The sequence below is a fragment of the Panthera onca genome, chromosome B1 (assembly GCF_046562875.1).
Source record: "Panthera onca isolate mPanOnc1 chromosome B1, mPanOnc1 haplotype 2, whole genome shotgun sequence".
NCBI classification, from domain to species: Eukaryota; Metazoa; Chordata; class Mammalia; order Carnivora; family Felidae; genus Panthera; species Panthera onca.
In genome coordinates, this window is record NC_138342.1 from 90,188,439 (window position 1) to 90,212,070 (window position 23,632).

Below are 23,632 nucleotides of genomic sequence, written 5' to 3' on the forward strand. Positions count from 1 at the left end.
TGAAACAGGAGCAATCAGGAAGTAGGAAGCCAGGTACTTTTGCTTTAAAGACACTTAAAAATAGGACATAGCTCTGAAGTGGTTATTTTTGCTTCCCTGTGAAATCTCGCTGCTAGCCCATAAAAACAAGGCCCCTCAATTCCCCTTTTCATTTCATTTATCCTTCGGAGATTTGTTCTCTACTAAGATTCTAGCAATTAAATCACTAAAATATAAGTTTGATCAAAGCATTGTTCATAAACTGAGGCTTTTGAAAATGTAATATATATTTAGTCAATACATACTGTTCAAAAATTCACAAATAGGATTTTTACATTAATACAAAGATCATTTTTAGAAGAAAGAATTTATGTCATATTGTTCTTTCCATTGGTTGTTGCTTTGAGAATAGAAGAATTCAGTCTCTATTTGCTGAAGAGTTCCCCAAATTCAAGTTTGTAGTTTTCAAAACTTATTCTACAAACCAAAGTCATTCCTAAACATTTTCTTTAATATGTGTAAGTAAAAGATAGCCATCAGCTGCCTTTTACTAAAACTTTTTGCTGCCAAAGTTGTTAGTTATGGTATGCTTTATCCCAAAAGCAAACAATACATTTGTTGAACTTTAGTGTTTCTCTTTCTGGTTTCTACAATTGACACTGAAAATAAGAGAGCCTGCATAGGCCAAAGGTGTTTGCTTTCTCCTTTAATTTAGGCCAACATTTTATTTGTATATATGTGAAAAGAGATATTTTCCAGGGTCTGGTAAGTAGCTGGCTTCTATCCAGAGGTACAGTCTCAATTTATTTGAATCTTCATCTAAAGAGTTGTTATGCACTGCCTCTCCATGCCCACCTGAGATTTTACCATGTCATAGATGACCACACATTTTAATGATACCTACCATTTTGGTCACAACCCATCATCAGAAATTTGTTGGGGAAATTACTAATTTTTTTTCACTTTTGAGGTAAAATTGTATCATGTATTTTAGTAACTAGTAGAATAATTTTTGTAACATGTTTTGAACATCCTGGCTGAATGAGAAATCCTACTTGCTCTTCTTTGTTAAAGCATCTTCAAAGCTGTGGGGTGGGGGGGGGGGGGGGAAATTAGCTCTAGTTATTTTTCTAAATAAGGTTACAGAGTGCACATTTTACCTTCTAAGTTAATTTTCAGTTCTGAGTACAACTGAACTCAGAATGCTGGAATGAATATAACTGACTCATAATAATTCCTGCTTATTACTTCACCTTGTCTAAGAGCATGGAGCACACAGTTCAACACTTTTTGGGGTCTGAGCTAGAAGCAAAGAATGAATTGTTTTTCACTTAACCAAATGGAGAGACTCAGCACTGTTTATCGCCCATTCCTTTTCAGTACTTGAAAAGGCATAGTTAGCATAGCAAACCTTTGAAATAAATGGCCTTGCACTAAATAAATACTTTCATCTAATAGTCTAGGTATTTTTCTTCTCTATATTTTGACCCCAGAAACCCTGGAATATTCTTAAAATAGTTACTGGAAACATGCAACTAAAATTACATTTGTACATAATTCTGTAAGTTAGAAATCCTAAGTTACCTGAATTAGACCTTGATCCACATCAGATGAAAGTCTTGGAGAAAACTAAAAATATGCCACATACCTGAAACTGCCTATTTTTCCAGAAGTCTTTGATCAGTATTAGTTTTGAAAGTTTGAGAGCTCTGAAAATGAGGGACCTGGAGTAATACAGTTTATGTGCTAGGGAAGTCACAATTAGCAATTCTAGGGGCTTTATGGACCCCGCCCATCTCTGAGTCCCCAGAGCCCAGAGTTTATAGACCCACCCCTAACTGCATAGCAGAAAATGAGTTGTCATCTTCAACTGGACATAAGGACACTCGGAACCCTCAAAGCCCATTCAGATACCCGTGAAGCAGTGGTGCGAGCAGGCAGGGCCTACCCCTGTGGAGGACGGTGTGCTCAGAGTCACCCTCTAGGAACCACTGCCTTGGAGTGAGGACTTAGTGGTCCAGGACAGGGACTAATATCAGTTTCCACCAAAAAATAGAAAGTATAAAAGGACTTGTGGGATATTTATTTATTTATTGCTTTTTTGGATCAAGGTTGAATAAAACAAGGGTAAACTCATCAGTTAAGAGCTTCACTGGTAAATGCCCCTAAATGCACAAGGATACTTTGGACAGTTTCAAAATATAATTCTCTGAAAATTGGGGTGCCTGGGTGGCTCAGTCGGTTGAGCGTCCGACTTCGGCTCGGGTCATGATCTCACAGCTCATGAGTTCAAGCCCCGTGTCAGGCTCTGTGCTGACAGCTCAGAGCCCGGAGCCTGCATCGGATTCTGTGTCTCCCTCTCTCTCTGCCCCTACCCTGCTCATGCTCTGTCTCTCTCTGTCTCTCAAAAGTAAATATTAAAAAAAAAATTTTTTTAATTCTCTAAAAATCTATATAGTCATAGACAAAATAGTTCATGCTCAAGTTGTGAAAATCCTTTTGGATGGTCTCCAAATAAACCTTGCTTATATAACTTAGGTTAAATTAGTTGTCCCATTTCCCTATGTGTCCAATTATATAGTATCACCTTGGCTCATTAGTTAATTCCTCTGTGACTGGCTCGTTTATACCTCGATATGTTCTCAAGAGAAGGTTTTATTAATGCAGTGAGTTGACTGAAAACATAGTTCATTGAATTCTTTGGCACAAAGAGTAACTTTTTTAGGAGAGGTGGTTGTCTAGAACCCTGAGTCAACTTTAACTCCCCCACTCCCCACAGACACTCCTTTTGGGTCCCAACCCACCTAGAATTATCACAATATGTGAACCTCTGTTTCTGAAAGCTACAGTATGGCCTCTCCATGGGATTGCAGGGGTGGGCAGTTCACAAATAAGCCTTTGAGCTGTGAAACTGTGGTCTGTTAATGCCACTCTGTATTATTCTTTATTCTGTTAAACGTTGTTTGATAATGCATTAGGAGCAGAAACAACAAGTAAACTTGTTTTCCCCACCCCTGTTTTTCCTTTAGGTCAATAGTGGGGCGCAGATTCTTTTTTATCATTGGAACTTTATACCTGTATCGCTGTATCACAATGTATGTTACTACTCTCCCTGTGCCTGGAATGCATTTCCAGTGTGCCCCAAAGGTAAGTACCTCTGAATTACCATATAGAGGAGATGAAGAAAACAATTATTGAACACCTGCTCCCTATTGACATGCTCTTTAGACACTTTCATATGTGTTAAATGCAATCTAATATAGTTTTTGTTTCTCTTGAGACTTGGGGGAAGAAATTTAAATATGTTCATAAAATGTGTATCTTTGTGCATTAGACGTTCATTTTCTACTAACTAAAAGTTACAGTGGGGTGTTCAACTCTGCTTTTTTGCCCTCTTATTTACCTATTCATTCATTCATTCGTTCATTCGTTCATTCATTCAAGTATTAAGCTCCTGTTCTGCACCAGGCCAGCACTGTAGCAACAGCAATGACCAAAACAAAGTTTTTCTTCTTCTAAAGCTTATATTCTGTTGGGGGATGACAACTGAGAAATAAATGCACACCTTGTCACATAATGATATGTCAGGTTGCTATCAGATGAAAAACAGAAAATCTGAGTAAGGGTAAGAGCGATGCTGAGGACAGGTACTACTTTATACAGAGATCAGAAAGGCTTCTGTAGTAAGAAAGCATTTGGGCAGCAAACAAGATAAGGAAGTGAGCCATGTGGTTGGGGGGAGCCCTAAGCCAAGGAAATAGCTTAGTCACAGTAGATTTAAAAGGTGTCAGGAGGCTCATGTGGCTGAGTAGAGGTGGAAAGGATGGAGGTGGGACAGGCCTTGGGTCCCCGAGGCCCTTTGTGGCCCACTGAAAATGAACTTCAGTGGTGGCGGTAAGAGGTGAGGAGAAGTCATTCAATTCAAGATGAATTTTGACGGTAAGGCCAACAGGATGTGCTAATAAGTTGGATATGGATGTAGAAGAAAGAAGCTGAGGATGACCCCAAAGTTTTTAGCAGTTGGAAAGCTAGAGGGGCCTTTTGCTGGAATACATTGTGGGAATAAATACTGAAACTGTCTTAAGCAGGGTTTACAGTCTCTCCAGGTAGAGCCACTTCGTGAGAGAGCTGTTAATCATCTTAGACCCCAGTATGTCCTGGTTTATAAAAAAAGAAGCATACAAATCATGTGCTTTCTGGACAAGGGAGTAAAGTCTAACATCATATTTTACTGAACACTAAGCAGATGTCCAAGGTGGAAGGAAAAATAGAGTTGTTCTAAGTCAACAGTCTCCCTCACCAAATATAGGTGTGGTTTGGAGAAGCTATAATTTTCCAAAGCCATCAAAGCAGAAAGTATCTGTAATTAAAACAGTGTACATATTGAATTTAAACATTGGCTGATTTTTAGTGAAACTAATTTAAGGCATGGGAGAAGTTCAGAAATGTAATAAACACTTCTAAGGGGTTATTGCTATGTGTTAGATGAAGAAATGGGCACAGAAAAGAAGGCAAGCCCATCCTAGTAATGGATGGGGTTTGCAGAGATGAGTTGCTATGATTATAGAAAGAAAGTAAATTAAAGATTATCCTCCCTGGAAGAGTTGCAATTTTCAGAAGCCACATCAGTAAACATACCACTGGATCACCAAGCTACAAATACTCCCAATGGAAGCTCTGGTGGCATCCTGACTAAATAGCCCCCATGTTCATTTGTCAAGACCTCTTCCTGAAGCATAAGCAGGCTATAGGTGCCTGAGTAATGGTTCGGTAAAACAAACACAAATCATTTTGACTAGAGGTGATAGGGTGTTATGGAACAAGAGTCAGAATTGTGTTCTAAATGTGGTTCAGCCACTGGCTTTGAGTGCTCCTTAGATTTTTGTGGTCACAAGGCTATTAGGTAATCTACCTGCCTCCTCTGTTGCTGACTGTGTAGAATGTCCTTCGTGGCAATGAGCAATGACAGAACCATGTATACTGAAACCACTCTCTGTGAGAGGGTGTCACATCTAGTCCTTGGTGCCGAATAAACTTGTTACTCACAAGATACAATCACCACGAGTGATTTCACAAGATTGGTGAAATATTTGGCTTTCGGTTTTCCAGTTGCCTTCTCCCTTGTCTGTCTTGGGCTTTACTTTAAGTCTTTTGCTTACAATTTGCTTCAACCCAGCAATCCAGGCTTTGGTTTGCAGTCACAAACTGTGTGTTCTGAGAAGTGTGTTTAAATAAATGTTGGCCCAGTTATTAGAACGTGAATGAAATGATTTAGCTTTTCAAACCCATTTTGCCACATACAAGAATGTTGGGCTGGAATGACTATAGTCTGTTCCCTGAGAAAGTTTTCCTCACACCTTGGCCAAGGATGTCTGGAGGACTTTTCTTCTGAACTGAAGGGACAGTCTGCAAGGTAAGTTTTCTGATTTGGCAGCAACGAAGTTGGGCTGTCTTGTGCTTTTTTTTTTTTTTTTTTTTTTTGTGGGGAGTGGCGTGCAGAGGTGACAGTTCGAGGAGCCCTTAGAACACTGAGCCTCTGTCTGCCTTGGCTCTTGTGATTGATGCTTCTCCTCTTAGCTGTCTGCATCTTCAGTTCCATATCCAGTCATGGCATAGAATGGTATCTGACAAATCAGGAAATTAATAGGAACGAGAGTCATAAGTGGTGAGCGTTGGGGGTCCCAGTGAACCAGAACAAAATTAGAAAAATAAATCCATTAATCCCAACTCTCACCATTACCTTCCCTGACCTTCCTCAGTTTTCTTTATACCCTCACCCCACCCTCTTTTTTCCCCTTTCTTGAGCATGAACTGATATCTAGGATAGCAGTGACAGGACTGAGGAATTAAGAACTGAGAAAAGACAGAGCAAGGAGAGAGAGTGCTTCCTCTGTTCTGTATTCTGTAAAGGCATCATGAATCCAGTGCTATCAGAAATCTCCATTCACCCTGGCTGCTGAAAGGAAGAGGGGAGAAGAGAATGTGTGGCAGTAGTTTAGCTCCTAGTTTGCTTATACCTTTGGGGCCCATCTAATCCCAGGTTAAGGGACTGATGGCTTTAAGTGTTTCTGCCCTTAGAAAATTAGAGTGTTGAGTTGGAAACGGTGAGCGGATAAAAATATATATATTTGGGTTTTGAAATGAAGAGTCATGTGTTCTTTTAAACTGGAAACACAATGGTTGGGCAGTGTATGTACTTTTTTATTTGATCTCCGTGTTGACAGTTGTTTGTCCCAACCACGTGACAAGAAATTCCTGAAGGACTGTGGTTGATCTGATAAAGCACCCGGCTAGGTTCTGTCTTGCACATGAAGGGCGTATCCATAATTTTATGTAGTTTACAGCATACATTTCCTGAGGTGAACCTGAAATGAGTCCTGTAGTTCTGTCCACAGTACTTCTCCTTCCTCAGATGTGGATCCTTTGCAGCCTTCTAGAGCCTGTCTTTTCAAGCCAAGATCACCTGTTACTTTTTTTTTTTTTCGTAATGTCTGTTTATTTTGAGAGAGAGTGAGCGAGCATGAGCGGGGAAAGAGCAGAGAGGGGCAGAGAGAGAATCCCAAGTAGGCTCTGCAGTGTCAGCCCAGAGCCCGATGTGGGACTCATATTCATGAACTGTGAGATCATGACCTGAGCATCAGGAGTTGGATGCTTAACTGACTGAGCCACCCAGGAACCCCTGGACTATCAAGTCTTGATAAAATATCTATGTTGTGTTTTTGCCAGCTGGGCTTGCCCTAAACAAACTTTTGAAGAAGGTTTTTTCTCACTTTACTCTCTAATCATGGTTTATGTAATTTTCTGTTACAGAGCTTTATTCTCAACTATTAACCAATCATGGTGTGTTTGCCTTTTTACATAGGTCATCTGGATACCAGAAAGCTTTCCAGATCCGTATGAATTGTTTTTTATCAGGAAATGTTTAGGCTCCCCAGTAGTGATGTTTTGGGCAAAGAATCCTGCCCTGATTCCTACTCTACTGGATAAGATGGTTTTCTACTTGCTTTAGAGGCTAATTGAATTTCTCTCCTCCCAGACTCTCCTCCCATCCATTTGTACACACCCTACCCTCCTTCACCCCATGCATCCACTTGGGCAGGGTACTACCTGTCTTCACGACCAGTTTAACCACCATCAAGACTGGACTGGCCATGGTTCAGGGATCATTGAGTATAAAAGACAGCATGGCATACAACTGTCCCCCTAGGTGCCAAATGAATAGTCATTAGTGGTCTTTCTATATTTCTCCTCTACTGTGTACTATTACCTGAATATATTTCTGAATATCATTCTTTGATTTTCTAAGCCTCTTCAACTGATGCTAGGCTGATCTGAAACCCTGGACCCCCAAGCACTTCAGTTTTCCAATTTTTCATGCCTACTATTCTGACCAGCTCAGTCCACTGCTCCTTCCCATATGCTAAAATTTTCATGGGATATAAGCTTTTGACTATTGGGTCAAACTCCTATCCTGGCCGATCATTGTTTCCCGTGTCATCATGGTGGCTTCTAGGGACTTCTGCACCATTGTTCTAGGGACTCTCTTCTGACCCTCTGCAGTAACACACAGATTATTTCTTTGGAGGATGGTTTTCCTAATCAAAGCTACTCACTTTTAAAGCTGCCAATACATCTCTAATCCATCATTTTCAAACCTGTTTAAATTATTTAATGTGTTGCAGCTCCCCGTTTTAACTGTGAAATGTTTTGATCAGATATTAATACAGCTATTTGTACACTTTCAGCTGCCCACTTAACACAAGGTCTGAATACACTTTAGAATATTAGTAATGTGGTGTTCAGCTGAATCAAATATTAACCATCCAAAACCCTGACTTCCCCCTAAAAAGAGGAAAGAAAGTAGCTTTGATTTTTTTTCAGCGCATAGCTGTGGTGAAGTCATTGGTTATTAATATTTTTAAAAGCTTTGCCCAAGGACACACTACCACCAAAACATATTATTAGTAACATATTGAATAATTTAAAGCATGTCACTAAAACTCGCCAATAAATGAATAAAACCTAGTTTGAGGAGCTACCCTCTTGGATTCTTTTTGAGTTTTTAAGTTAAAAAGAAAAAAGCACAGCCTAGTGAATTTTTTTAGCTGTTTTGTTTTGACCTTTCTAAATATCTTAGAAATTAGGCTGAAATGTGATTTTTATCGGCTTGTAAAGTTTCTTATCTTCTTGTGTCATTCAGCTCAACGGAGACTCTCAGGCAAAAGTACAACGGATTCTACGGTTGATTTCTGGTGGTGGATTGTCCATAACTGGATCCCATATCTTGTGTGGAGACTTCCTCTTCAGTGGTCACACCGTTGTGCTGACACTTACTTATTTGTTCATCAAAGAATGTGAGTACTAACTCATTCCCACTCTATTGACCGCTGTAGTGGGAGGGATCCCTGGGCCCTGAAACTTATGGGAACTCTTACCCTTTGGGCTTGATAGCTATGGAAGGTACAGGTGTGTGAGTGTGTGAGAGTATGTGTGTCTGAGTGTATTTAATTCATTCCAACTAGGCCTATGTGATTTGAACATGGGAGACTTAAAACTTGGCCCTGGATTCTCTAACATTTAATCTGGCTCCAGAATGCCTCAGTCCCTCGTTAGAACCTCTCAAGGTATGAAAAGCTATTTTAGTGTTGGCAAATAGGTGTTAAGTTTATTACAAACAGAATCAGTGCACTGGAAAGCTGAATGTAAATGACTTATGAGTGTGAAATTTCCATTGTATGAAACTTCCATTCCATCATTCCAAATAATTTGATGTTTTCCCCTTTTTTTAGATGTTTTCTTGTCCCATTTCAGTTTCACCATTTTCCAGCTGACTTCTGTGCTTTAATAGGCATCTTCAAAAAATATTTTGCCAATATTGATCATTTCTTCATACAAAACATGGAGGCAAGAATGTGAAGTATCTTTCCATATTTATACACTTAATTGCCATTATACAAAATCTTTATGGAGCCCAGCAGCTTTCATGGCTGGCATGGTGCCTCCTTCATCATGGGAGCTGTGTTTCAGGTTAGCTGCCCAGCAGATCCCATTGTTGTAGATTTCTGAGGTTCGATTTATGTAGACCCATCACCTCAAAGTCCTTTCAAAGTAAGTGATACCTTTTCCTTCGTTTTTGCAAAGCTGGTCAGGTTAACCTTCACCTTTAGTTCCAGAATACTCCATATTGTTTCTTAGAACTTTATCTCCACTTTCTTCACTTCCTCAGCATTGTAAAGAGGCCTTTTGGCAAAGACCAACAAAAGGTTGCCTGCCCTTCTGTTGTCCTGCTTCTTCTACCCTCTCTTGGCCTGTCATTAATCCAAACAGGTTTAGCCTTACTTCATGGCAGTATGGACATCACAGTTTATCTGTCAGTGGCACATAAGTGAGTTCTTGTCCCCATAGGCCGCCTGAGGTCTCAGGTTTCAGTTCCGCTTTGAGGGCTTTAGGACAAAGATTTGAGATTATTTGCAGTAGAGGAAGTCTTTTTTTTTTTTTTTTTTTTTTTTTGTAAGAATTGTGTAGTTTGAGGTGTTTCCTTTGTAAGTGCTACACACACACACTTAGAGTGGGGAGAGTAGCATGTTAAATGCACAGGCTTCATTATTCCTGACATAAGGTGGAGGCCGTTCTGGACCTTTCCCCTTATTTCTGTCCTCACATTTCTACCAGAGGTGGTAATGGGGAGGAACCTGAGTCTGTTTCTGCACCGATATCGGGGGTTGTCTCTTCCTTCAATGTCAGTTATTTCTCATATGTAGTTATTGGTTCTGATGAGCCAGTAGAGAGATCTGTGTTGTTGATGACTCTAACTCTAACTTTTGCTGGGAAGAGTTCCACCAGTGTGTAAGATCAATTATTTTCTAGTCCAGAGGTGGACTCGTGCTATAGGAGTTTCTCTCTAATCTGAGAATCATAGAAAACTTAGAGAAGAAGATGAGGGTGAGGCAGGGAGGAGCTGCATGTTGGAACGAAGCCATGGTGAGTTGCAAGTAATGACAAGAAACACCCCAGGAAACTGAAGGTCAATTTTAGAAAATAACTGAAGACCAAGTGATGCTAACAATAATAGCAAATAGACATAATACTCTGTGCCAGGCACTATTCTAAGTCCTTGATGCAAAATAACTCATTTAATCCTACAGCCACCCCATGAGAGCAGCACTGTTTTCCCCTTTTTCAGAGAGGACACTTAGAGAGAGTGACTTCCCACGGTCCATAGTTGGTAATTGGAGGATGGGGTATTCAACCTCAAGCAGGCTGACTCTAGAGGTTATGCTATTAATTTCTTGGGTCTCTTTAGAATATTTGGGAGCCCAACTTGTCTGATCTTATAAAATTGCTAAGGAACAGTCCAAATATATTGCCCATTATTGTTCTTTCTTTTACTTCAGGACAATAGCAAGGCAACTTGTGATTATTTTTATGCTCTGATAAAGGCTATGCAGTATGTAGAGATATTTTCTTCCCAAAACGTGATTTTGGCTTGAGGTTTCAAAAACTGTGTGAGTTAACATACAGCAGTGAAAGAATTACATCCTGATGTTTCTAATTTTTGGTGAGGAATGAAATGGCAAATCTGTGATGCTAAGTACAAACCCAACTCTAGCATCAGTTCTGTACATGGACAGAGCATTCCACGTTTGTGCCCGTTTCCTATGCAATTAGGAAAAACAGTCACCTTCTAAGTGATGCCCTGTGTTCTGGTTCAGAGTAAGCAGTGGTCCCAGATGGTTTCTTTGAGCTGTCTGCTTCTAGAATCAGATGCATCATTCATATATTTTTTTGTTTTCCTGCCTTTTGATCTGTTTGGTCTCTTTCCTTGTTTGCCTGGTTGTCATGAATAGATTTTAATTTAGTCAAGAGAACAGATAAAAACATGGGACCAGGACCATTTTGTGGGCTTTACACAGAGGGGAGCTTTACACAGTTGTGCAACTATTTCACTGAGGCCTAGGTTCCTTATAAAACTATAAAACTGGCCTGAAGAAATCAGCCTAGCTTTTAGTACCAAGTGCCTTGCTGGTAGAGAGGGAAAAACTCCCTCCCTCCCTCCCTCCCTTCCTTCCTTCCTTCCTTCCTTCCCTCCCTCCCTCCCCCTCCCTCCCCCTCCCTCCCTTCTATCTTTCCTTCCTTCCTTCCTTCTTACCATGCTACCACACAAAGTCCATTGTCTGTATGATTCAATGTCTGTAGGGCTTGGATCCCACACAGGCAGTGGGGTGAATTAATATTTGTGTCATCCTCTTTCAGCCTGATGTTATTAATCCTATGGTAGAATGGGAAAGCAGAAAAGTTACCACTTTCCCATTTCTATTTCAAAACAATTTATATTAAATCTTTTCTTTGGTTCAGCCAGCCAGTGTTCTCAGTTAGTGAGCAGTGGTCCCAATGTGGTAGCATAATTGGGAATACATTTTTATGGAAGAGCAGTGTTAGTATTTCCAGACATTCTTAAAACTTCATTTTCAATTCCACAAGTGCTAAATGACCACTCGGCCCATCTCTTTACTCCTTTTATACTTCAGCTTTGCTTCTTGTGGATAAACAAATACAAAATTGTTCTGGTTTGCCCAAACATTTTTAACTTCTAAGGTAATAAGTACCAGATGACCTTATAACCAAAGGGAACTGAGCTGCTGTGAAGCTTCAGAGAAGGGTGGAGTCTGTGGTTCTGCAGAATGCATATTTCGTGAAATCTCCAGATTTCTAAGAGTTGGTTCAATTTTGAGTACTCTCCACCTAATGGAACAGTTATGGGGCCTGGATGTGGCCACCAGGCTGTAAAGGGTAAGGCTTCTTCCAGCTTTAAAATTCTAGGAATCTATCCATTGTCTGCTAGAAGTCTGTGCCAGGATGAACCAACTGAGAAGCGATAAGGCGTGCATGCAAAAATTAAACAGCAGACTTCCAAATGCAAACAGGCTTATAAACTTCCTGTTATACTTGAAACCAAAAGAGCAACAGCTATTTCACCAAAAAATATTCTTCATTTGAATGATACCTGATTTCGTGTTTATTTCATCTGGATTTCTGGAAATGGATTCTCTTGGCATTCTACCATTGTGCTGTACTTAGAAATAAATGTCACTATGAATGTAAACACAGTTAAATATGAAATAAATTTGTTAGATTATTAACTTTGTGAGTTAATAAGGCTTTAAAATAGAAAAAAAAAAAGACACAGCTATTAAAGAAAAAGAAAAAGGGAAAGTTATTAGAGATGAACTAGAGGTTGCTGCCTGTGTCCTCATCACTTGTGTGCGCGGGCTGTGGGGTGTATGATCGCATTTCACCTGATGAGTGCTCTGGTTCTCTCCTCTAGCTAATCAATATAATGACCTTTTTACTGGACTCACTAGGAGAAGGTTAAAATCCACAAGTGAATGAGCCAGAACCCTAAGCTTTACATCGGGAGTGTTTCATAGTCACGATTAGCAATAACAGTATGAAACTGCTGAGAAGCAAAATACTGTTGGCCACAATGCCATTTTTCTCCCCCTGGAGAAATCAAAGTACGTTTCTGTAAGACCTGAAATTACTCCTGCTTTCTTATTTTTCCCTACATTTTCATTGACAACTACCCTTTCTTTTGACCCCTCCTGCTTTTCTTTCCAGTGGGATCTCTTCTGTGAGCCAGTATGAGCCAATTCCAACCAACCTGAAAAACAATTCTGTTCTCTTCCTTATTGAACAACTTAGCAGCAGACAAGGCCTAGAATACCTAGGGAGTGACTGTTCCCCAATGAATGACTATGAGACCTGCTCCCGGTGGTCCCCTCCTTCTCTCTTTGTACCTGAGCAAATCCCGGACTGTTCACAGTGACTCATTTTGGGTTAATCGGTTTTCTTCTTCCAGTGACTTCCTGACCTTAGATTATTCTACTTAAGGTCATTAACATAGACTGTAATCATTAAATTCATCTCTGGGAATCTTACTAACTCTATACTTTTCCTCCCGTCTAGATTCACCTCGTCACTTCTGGTGGTATCATTTAATCTGCTGGCTGCTGAGTGCCGCCGGGATCATCTGCATTCTTGTAGCACATGAACACTATACTGTCGACGTGATCATTGCTTATTATATTACAACACGGCTGTTTTGGTGGTACCATTCAATGGCCAATGAAAAGGTGAGAGCAGTGAAATTATCCTGGGATGATTTTCTTTTCTTTAAATGCAGTGGCCCCCTTTTCATGCAGCGGGGGTTCAGGTGGCTTAGTGGGAATAGCCACTGTCGCCACCCACTTGTGGGGTCTGGGTCAGTTCACTGAAACGTATACCTATTACTGCTTCTTAAATGATGTCACCAATATAAATGACATTTAAGGATAAAAGTGCTGTATAATTATGGAGCATGGTGTTTTACTAATTCAACTAGTCAATACCAGAATTGAAGCAGTATAAATGCTAAATTAAAATGCAGGAACCTTCTCTGTAGAAGCGTCATGGGGCAGCCAGGTAAGACATGCTCCCTGCCTTCAAAGAACTGAAATTTTGAGGCAAAGACAGAATCTATTTTAAAAAGGCAAAATAAGCAGTCCATGAATTCCTGGATTTGGTCTGTCTTTCGGTGATACTGTGCTCTCTGGCTTCCCTTCTCGTCCCTTCCTTATTTGTTGCTGGTGCCTTCCATTCCCAGATGACCTTTTCTTCTTCTCCTGTTCATGTTGAAGAGCTAGCTCAAATGCCACGTCTTCTGGGAAGCCTTCCTAACTCCTGCTCTCTTCCTGTCATCCCAATATGGGAAGACTCCTCCCCTTCTATGTGTTTTCCTAGTCTAGGTGTGTGTGCTTGGTGTAGGAGAGTGAGTCTGCAGGGGCGCCTGGGTGGCTCAGTTGGTTGAGCATCTGACTTCAGCTCAGGTCATGATCTCCTGGTCTGTGGGTTCGAGCCCCATGTTGGGGTCTGTGCTGACAGCTCAGAGCCTGGAGCCTGCTTCGGATTCTGTGTCGCCCTTTCTCTGCCCCCCCCCCCCCCCTTGCTCTCACTCTGTCTCTCTCAAAAATAAATAAAACATTTTTAAAAATTTTAAAAAAGGAAAGAGCATGAGTCTGTGTAGTCTAACTTACCTTTGGATAGTCTTGCCGTATTGTCCAATGCATGTAATTTGTGAGCAGTTGAAATATGCCATTCCCAAAGGGTCTAAATCAATTCTCGTTTAGTGGTGTCCACTGATAGATGCCTCTTTTGGGGTTATTTTGTCTCTAGTTCTACTTCCCATTTTATGAACTTTAATTTCCCCCTTCCTTATACTTCCGTCTAAATGTCTATTGGCAGCACCCCACCAAAACCTTCACCTTTCCTCTTAAATGTGTTCCACCCTGCGAGCTTGCCCTGCACTCTTCCATCTTCCTCCAGCCTACATCCACCTGCTCACACACCTTTACAACTCTTCCTCCTGGCCCACTCTCACATCCGTTCCTGAATCTGCACTCTTATTGGGACTGCAGGCAGAAGAATTTGCATGAGCTGGAGCAAGGGGGGAAGGGGGCTGGGACCAGAAACATGTCAGAATCAGGGAAAAGGCGCAAAGACAATTACTGCCTTGTGATCCTGATTCTGCTGCTTTCTCTGTTATGGTACAATGAATGACAATTTAATTAAGAAAAAAAAATGGGATACAAATCATGAAAAATAGGTCTCATTTTCCTTTTTTTTTTTTTTTTTTTTTTTTTTTTTAACTTTTTACAGAACTTGAAGGTCTCTTCACAGACTAATTTCTTGTCTCGAGCATGGTGGTTCCCCATCTTTTATTTTTTCGAGAAAAACGTACAAGGCTCAATTCCTTGCTGCTTCTCCTGGCCACTCTCCTGGCCCCCTGGCTGCTTTAAATCCTCTTGCAAAAAGTATTCACGGGTTCAGAAAATCGGTGAAGATAATGAGAAATCTACCTGAGGAGCAAAACAAAGGCATCAGCTCTTACACCAAAAGAGTTAACGCTGTAACCAAAGGTATAGTTTTGGGTTTTTATTTTAGAAGAACTGACTGGTAAAGGAAGAAGTGGACCAAATTTTGTGTAAATGATTAGAAAGATGAACGAAGTATTACCCTTTGACTGCTTTTCTGATTCATCCTGAGAAAGGTATATTCTCCTGCAGCCCTTCATTCATTGGTGACAAGCCCCCCCACTGGGATTTTACTAATGAGCTTCTTAAAGAGGTGCCAAAGAACATACTATTCCTATCCTTATTCTTTCTCCACTAAAGCCCTCTACAGAATTTTTTCAGGATTTTTTTTTTTTTCTCCAAGGTCAGAAGAATTTGTTAATGTTTTAAATAAACTATCTGGATATATACAGCTACTGTGTAAATAGAATTACCCAATGTTGAGAGTGGTTTTAGTATTAGGTTTATTAATGAGGGGGAGATCCATGGTTAGGAGTAAACTGGAGGTGAACTTTGTTTCCACTTTGTCATGGGGAAGGTCAGGGTCAGGTCTGGGAATGTGCACTGCTGCTACCACCCCATGCACTATGTATCACTTTTACTTTTTTTAACTGATACTTATATACACACACACACACACACGCGCGCGCGCACGTGTGTGTGTGTGTGTGTGTATAGATATATATAGATATATATACATATAGGAAAGGTGATCTAAGTAAATATGGAAGTATTTGACACATCTCACAGATTTTATGTGTGTGTAAATATTTCCCCTTAGAATCTCTATGGCAGATACACAGGACGCCTGGAGCTGTTTCTGCTAAACAGGTGGTCCTTGAGTACACATGTATATGCTATCTGCCTGGTAGATACGCATCTGGTATCCCTAGGGCAGTCAGCTGCTCCAGCACAGGCTGGAAACACATAGGTGTGTGAGCGGATGATCATGCCACTTGGGGAACAAGGCTGCATTTCTGTCCTGTCCTACCCTGTGGGAGATCTGTTTTAGAGCTGCTGGTTGGAACTCAAAAATGCAGTTGGCCACATTTCACTGCAGACGATTTCTTCCTAGTTACATTGTACTTTGTGGAAAAACCAAGGAGGAGTCCAAAAGTGTAATGTATCCTTGCCTTTTAGCAAGAGACTCAGCTTCTTATAAACTGGTCCTAAGGACATACGCCACAATTGAGTAATTTTACTTTGATCCTGAACTTACACCACGGTGCTGCACTATAACCTACTGTTGAGATTGGTCTGTTAGACAGTTACAGCTACTCAGTAAAAGGGGGATCATCGTTTCTAAAGTTCTTTGAGGTGGTGCAAAAAGAAGATGGATTTTTAAAAATCAGATCAGATCAATGCTGTCTGAGTTAATCTCTTAAAACTTCTAGTAAGTTTAAAAAAAGATTTACGGTTACAAAATCATCAACACTAGGTCAGAAGACAGAGAGGCCAATGACGCCAGTGAGGGGGCAGTTACATTTATATCGAAGGTGAAAATTTCCCTCCGCTTAAGAATGAGAAATATCCTGAAATTTATCATTATAAACTGGTTTGCCTTGATTTGATACATAAAATTGACCTTCAGATTGCTTGAGAGAAGCACAGCACAAATTTTTCAGAAGAGTCCTTATTTTTGGTGCTAAAATTCTGTTTGTATATTCAGTATGGCTCTTTCTCAATGTAACAGAAGAATCACTAAAGGAAAGGTAGTCGAATTCAAAGGGAGGAAGAAAGACATTCTTCATCCGATCATTTAAAACAAGAATTGAAATCCTAAATATCCTTGACAGGCTTTGAAATGCAAGGAGTTTTCAGGTATTTGTTATTAAATGAACCGATAAGAAATATATCTGTAGCTTCCCCGATGTGCTTAGCCATAATTCTGTATAACTTTCTCTTATTAAATATTGACACTTGTGATATATAAGGGGTTGTGCTTGAAAACACAGAGTTTAAATTCCTGCTCCCTGATTATGAGCAAAAGCATGTGACACTGAAGCCTGGGTTTTTTGCTCCTTACATTGGAATAGTCCTTGAGCATCTGATTCATAACCTGATATACCTGAGAGCCTTATTCAACAGTGTGTTGGAAAACCTAATTTTCTGCAAATTAAAAAGGGAAAAGTATTTAAGATTTAAAAATCACGGTGTGTGGATTGCCAGAGACCCTTGAAACAGTAAAGCTTGCATTTTAGTCAAGTAATACAGTTTTAAAAAAACACATCACCTTTTAAAGAACTTTAAAAACCTCTCTGACCTCACATGTGGACACTATTGCTCACATGTTCTTTACGTGTATGTCTCATAGATGTCTAGTAGACACTAAGCATGAGGTTTGAAAATAAGGAGGGCAAATACCAAAGTTTCAAGATGGGAAAAGAAAAGCAGTGAAACTCCACTACATGTAGGAAAGCAAACTTGAGGCTTAAACTAACATGCCACTTAGAACACTTAAACAATTATGATCCTGCTTTTGAAACAATAAATTTTGGGAGCTCCTTTTCCTTGCTAATTACAGTACAAGATCTTATCCATTATCTTTGTTTTTGTAAACCAGTGCTCCTGTTTGAAGCTTTCCTTGTAATTTGGTCCTTCTGCACAATATCTATAATATATCATTCCTGTAAATTACTCCATATTTTTTCTAAATTCTTTCAAGTGGAAATGGATTCCTCTCAGGTTCGATTTTTTTTTTTTTTTTTTTAGCTCCTCCACAGCTCTGAAAATAAAGCATTGTTCCCAGCTCCACCCAAACTAATTTTAAATTTGTTATTTAATTTTACTGGCATCTTAGGAAACAAGCTTTGCTGAGGAAAGAAGGCTATTTTGAGTGAGCCCAAGCCCCTGGTCTGGTGGAATGATGACATTGTGTAAGGTTCTTTACTGTATACCAGTGCCCCCTTGTGGAAATATGTTATATGACTTGGAACACAAACTTGCCACTTTTTAAAAGTAGATTTTCATGTTTTTAAAAGGCATTTGGTTGGTTGGTTGGTTGGTTGGTTTTTTGTTTTGTTTTATTTTTTGCCAATAATCTGAAAACATCATGCAAAAGGAACTTCAAGGTATGTTAAACCTTTCCCCAAGGGAAAATGTGCTTAGATCGCAGAGAGTTGCAGTTCTAATCTTTCATCCATTTGATCAAAGAAAATTTGAACACCATTTTACCTCTCATTGTCACAATCATTAATGTCTCCCTTTATAACTACCTATATACTTTGTTTACTTTGAAACACCAGGTTGGCTTTCTTATTTTTTATTATTATTTTTTACATGCTAGAGCTCATGCAGTTTCTGTTTTAATTAAAAAGTTCACATCTTGTTTCTTTAATATTTTGAACATTTCTTTTTAATTATTTGTTGTTTTTTGTTTTACACTGTAAAACCGATTAAAAATTTAAGCTGGTCTTAACACACTTACTTCTGTAGGAAGTGTGAGAAGGAATTTATTAATAAATGAGTTTACAAGTTTTAAATGAGCATATGATAAGTAATATGCCATGTGTTGAAGGCTTTTCTATTTGTATGTGTAAAGATTTCTGGTATTTTTTTTTAATGTCATTGTGTTGCAATAATTTAACTCCTTTGACTTACTTGCTAAAAATATTTCTTCTATTAAGAAGTGCTCTTGACTTCAGTACCTAAACACTGAAAATCATGTCAAAGGTACCCAAAGATAAGTTTTTATACAGATATACACCTTATAAGTTCTCATTTATTTTATTACTCATTAACTATACTGTGTTCTAAATGAATCATGAGTGAGAATAGCTCTTTATTATGGAATTATTTAAAACTGTCCTTTAAAAGAAAAAGAAGAAACTGTAAACATAAGCTAATCTAGTTGCCAAGTTGGAATTCATTATTTAATTTACCTCCTATGCAATGATTAATGCTGCAAAATGTATGGTTATGTTACAGTATATTCACAAAAGATATATTATTACAAGATTTGAGAGGTAGCCAATTGCATTCTTTCGGAAATTTACTGTACTGTTTCAATGTGTTAAGTGCCTTGTTGTAAAGTAAAATTTTAAGTCTAGAATTCATTATTTTCCTGACATATTTTTCATTACGATATATACTGTATGCTATTGTAATAGTTTTATTAAATGCTTATATTTTAATCAAACATGTAAATTTCAGAAGCTCTTTTCTCCTACCCACTAGTACCTTAATCATTGGTCTATCATTTGGGATTTGCATTCAAGTTTTGTTTTGTTTTGTTTTGTTTTTTTAAGAGGAAATTATCTTCATTTAGAAATGTTTTCCATGCTTGTGCTTTGTGTTTGTAAAAGACATTTCAGAAGGAATTTAGGAGTGGAACTATAGTTTATACTTCTAAAAATGCCATTTTACATTTACATTTTAAGTGCCTAATTGTTAGTTAAAACTAATTTATGTTTCTATTTTAAAGAGGATATGTGTACTTGGTTTCTAATCTCCTTGGCTTTGCTTTAAAAAAAATAGGAAAAAAAAAAAAAAAAAAAAAAAAAAAGCAAGAGCCTACACTTTGTATTTACCCAATAAACCACAGTGACATCAACAGTCTTTTGAAAATTAGTATTACTGTTTCTTTTGGTTTAAAAAAAAAATTATTTTCTGTAAAGATTTTAAATTTTTGTTTGGTTTTAAGTGCTTATTAAAACCACAAGAGGATTATTTTCTTCAAGCACTATTATTAAAATAAGGTGATAACCTTCAATTAATAGAACTGTAAGTAAACTGGAATGTGTTATTTTTTCCCCTGCCCTTGGATTTAAGGTGAAAAATAATTCCGAACAATATAAGGTCATTTATGGGAAGTAAAAAAATCAGCTACACACTCCATGATTCTGATTTACATTGTTCACAAAGGGACAGAATCATTAATTCGTCAAAGAAAACAGTCCTTTCTGTTACTCAGTCCTGAAAGAAATGTCATCCTCATGCTTTCACTAGTGGGACACTGAGGTGATGTCCTCTAGCAGACTTCAACAGTCACTGCTACCGTTGATTCCATAAGTTGGTTTTGGACCCCCTGATGAAAGATAAAGGCATGATGCCCCAGAACAGATTTAGTAAAAGCAGTTGAGTGGGGCAAGGGGAGTAAGATAATATGGTTCAAAGGTTAAGTTGTCAGATGTAGTTCAGGTTTTTTCTTTAGATTTTCCAGACACAATAGAGTACAGATCGGAATAGTCTCTCTGCCACGTGCACCCAAGCCTTGGATGGAAAGCTTATTTCACTGGTGATGCCGTCCTCCTGCGTGAAACACTGTGGTCTGCTGGTTGCACTGGGCATATGTTCTAAGACTACCCTCATCTAGAATGCATTACACAAGGAATTGATGTGATGCTCGGTAGGCCTTGACATCCAACATTTCCTTTTCTTCTAATAGATAAGATTATCAGAAGCAGGATACTGGATTATTCACTAATGTAAGTTAGAATAGGAATGGATTACGGACAGCTCTGTGTCTGCGTAAAGCATATTTAATTCCTGTGTGGCACCTGTAAGGAGGCATAGCATTTTACAGTTTTTATGCTTGACGTACATTCTTTAATCTTCATAAAACCCTGTGAAGTAGGTAAGTAAAGATGTGGTGACCCCATTTTGTGAGATGAAAAGGAGTTCATAAGTGTTAGAGCTGGAACTGGAGTTTTGTTTTCTGTTTTGCTGTCTTCCTGTCATAATTACTGTGGCCGCCATCACCATTTGTTAGAGATTTTGTTGTTTGTTTGTTTGTTTGTTTTGAGGGGGAGTTTATTCCCTTATCACTTTATCAGCCAGTTACTTTATTAAGAGGGAAACTGATCCTTGAACAGTTTGGGTTTTTTGTTTGTTTGTTTTGTTTTGTTTTTTGTTTTTTGGTCAAATGCTACTACTTTTTCTTATACTTGCAACGCACTACATTTTGGAGGGGACAAAAGTTCACGCTTCTTGTGCAAAATGGCCTTGAATGCAAAAGAATCCCCAAGTGTGTTTGAGCTCACAAATTTGTTAGACTAAAGCAAACTCATTACAAGTGTCACTTCTAGGATAGCGCATTATTATGCACTTCTGTCTGAAACAGGTTAACACAGGGGACAACAAAGGGCATAAGGCTGTATCTCCACAAGGGACTGTCTCAGGAATTACTCCCAAAGGAATGCCAAAAGGAGGAGAGAGAGGATGACCTGTTTTCAAAGGACAGCAAAGGTCTGAGGAAATGGAACAGGGTTCTAGGGAGTCATTGTAGTCTGGGTTGAGTTAGGCTCCCCAAAGGACCAAAGTGAAGCCATAGGAATTTCTGGTCCTGCCATGAACTGCCAAGTTCTCCGTACTAAAAATGTGCCCAAGCCAACATGTGTGCTTGCTTCTGGACAAGTTTCTGGGCGCAATTACTTCAGCATTAAATTGAAACATTCATCTCTTTTTCCAAGTTCCTTAAATGATGTATTTCTTTGGGGAAAGAGGAAAGAAGCCACTACTACCAGTTAGCTATACCATGTGTCAGGCACCACTAATTGCTTTTACTCATATTTGACACAACACTCCTTTTATAATCGAGGGAACTCAGAGATAAATATGGGGTAAGGAGCATGGCGATACCAATCCCAGGAATGCGAAAACCCGCAATTTTCCTATTGCACCAGTGTGACAGGAGACCCATGTGTGAGCAAGCAACTCAGGAGAAGAAGAAAAGCCTCTTCTGGAAATATTTCGACAACCAGATTTTGTGTTGTTGAGAGCAAAGTTGAGGAGTACTTGAGAGTGAGCCGTGTAAGGGTCTTTGACCCACATTTTGACCATTGATGTGGTGAATGGGGCAAAACCCTGTTGCTTCCGTTCCTCTCCTTCCATCGCACACCTGCTTAAGGCAGGGGGGCTCTGGGCCTGTATGGAGACACCCCCAGAGCACGCCTGAGACCACCGGGCACACAGCTCTTTGCTGCGAGGAGATGGCACTTTTGAACGTGTTTTGTATTACATCCAGTTTCCTGGCCCGTGTTTGAAGGGAATGTTTGACATCTGGCACTGGGAGAAAGACATTTATTTCCCTGTTGTCTTAGTCCACTTGGGGTGCTGTAACAAAATACTGTAAACTAGGTGCCTTAAACCATAGACATTTATTTCTGACAGTTCTGGAGGTTGGGAAGTCCAAGATTAGGGTACCAGCATGGTCAGGTTCTGGTGAAGTCCCTCTTCTGGTTTCCCCACATGTTAGGAGTGGGGGAGAGTGTGGAGAGAGAGCACGGTCTCTGCCACCTTTATAACAACACTAATCCCATCGTGGGGCCCCCACCCTCATGACCTCCTCTAAGCCGAATTACCTCCCAAAGACCTTACCTTCTACCACCATCCTATTGGGGTTAGGGTTTCAACATAAGGATTTGGGGGACATGAACATGTAGTCTGTGGCACCTGGGTTTCTTAAATATATAAACCTATCTTTTTAAAGCAAAATGCACTGCTTAGAATACAAGGCCTTAAGCGTTTTGGGTCCCATGGCTTTTCTATCCTGTGAGCCCAGTCCGTGGGTAGCACTTTCCCACACTGTTTCAACAAACAATGCCCTCTGACTGGTCTGGCTGCTTCTCCGATCATCCCCATCCTCTGCTCTGTAGTGCTCACTCCTAGCATGCAATGTGCTCCCCCACCCAGAATATCACCTGCCTCTCACAGAAGGCAGCATGATACGGTGGCCCTCTGCCGCCTGGGTTCAAATCTGTTTTTCCAGAACTGGCTGTATGTGGAAGAAGTTAAACAAGTTGCTTACCCTCTGTGCCTCAGTTTATCTGTAGGATGAAAATAGTAATAGTCCATGTCTCTCTCTCAGAGCTGTTGGAAGGACTCAATGAAAAATAGTTTTGTTAGAAGATGCACATTTAGTGTTAACGATATTCACTTAACAAGTGTTTTAGGTACCATGACTCTAGCACTAAAATTATTAATGTATATTCAGATCTTGCCTGCCTGAAACTTCAGCTTTATCTTACGTTTCCTTCCTTTAATTTCTCCCTAAAATGCAATACAAGCTAATTGCCAAAATCACTGCTGTCAGGTTTCTTTTTTTAATATATCTCATTTCTATACCAAATTAAAGTTCCTTGAAAGAAAGGAGTCTTAGTATTCATTTCAATACCTAACAAAGTTCTTATCACAAACAAGATAGTCAGCAAATACTTGTTGAATGAATTTTTTAAAATGTCTTCTTGTGTATTCGGATTATTAACAGAATTCATGAAGATTCATTGAAAAGGAAATTGCCCTTCATGCCACCAAATAATTTGCTATTAAAATAATAGAGTCATTTACCAAACCACCAAATGTTTCTAACCTGAAAATGTTTCAGTACTATCATATGTATTTTTGTAATATTTTGGCCAAAAATATGGATTGAAAAATAAAAATTGAAGTGGAAAATCTTTGGACTTGACCCCCATGTTTGTTTCCTAAGGCAACTGTTTTCCAGCCATACAACTTTGGGCAAGTTATTTTACCTTTCTGGATCATCATATCCCCTCTAAAAAAGAAGAGTGAAGAAACCTACCTCCTAATGTCACCGTGAGGATTGGAGATAATGTATACAGTAAAGCACTTGATACTTGACTCATTAATATATAATGTCTAATCTGAAAATAAATTCATGGAATTTTTAAGTATTTTTAATTTTATTGTGAAGAATATGAGAGTTTTTTAAGTTGTAAGAATTTAAAGATGAAACATTTCCTACTTAATACAAGATACAAATGCTTGTCGTGTTGTACAAGCTTTTGGATTTAAACGTGAACATG

At 39.2% G+C, this 23,632-nt stretch overlaps 1 protein-coding gene across 6 annotated transcripts in view; it reads left to right on the forward strand.

Moving 5' to 3' along the window:
* Positions 1-23,263, forward strand: part of SGMS2 (sphingomyelin synthase 2) — an 89,639-nt gene extending 66,376 nt beyond the window's left edge. For all 6 annotated transcript variants that reach the window (XM_060654480.3, XM_060654478.3, XM_081795557.1 and 3 more), the window contains 4 exons: positions 3,009-3,126; positions 8,180-8,333; positions 12,946-13,112; positions 14,674-23,263. In XM_060654480.3, coding sequence (XP_060510463.1) covers positions 3,009-3,126; positions 8,180-8,333; positions 12,946-13,112; positions 14,674-14,877 — 643 coding nt within the window. In that variant the 3' untranslated portion in view covers positions 14,878-23,263. The remainder of the gene's footprint in view (positions 1-3,008; positions 3,127-8,179; positions 8,334-12,945; positions 13,113-14,673) is intronic.
* The last annotated feature ends 369 nt before the right edge of the window (positions 23,264-23,632 follow it).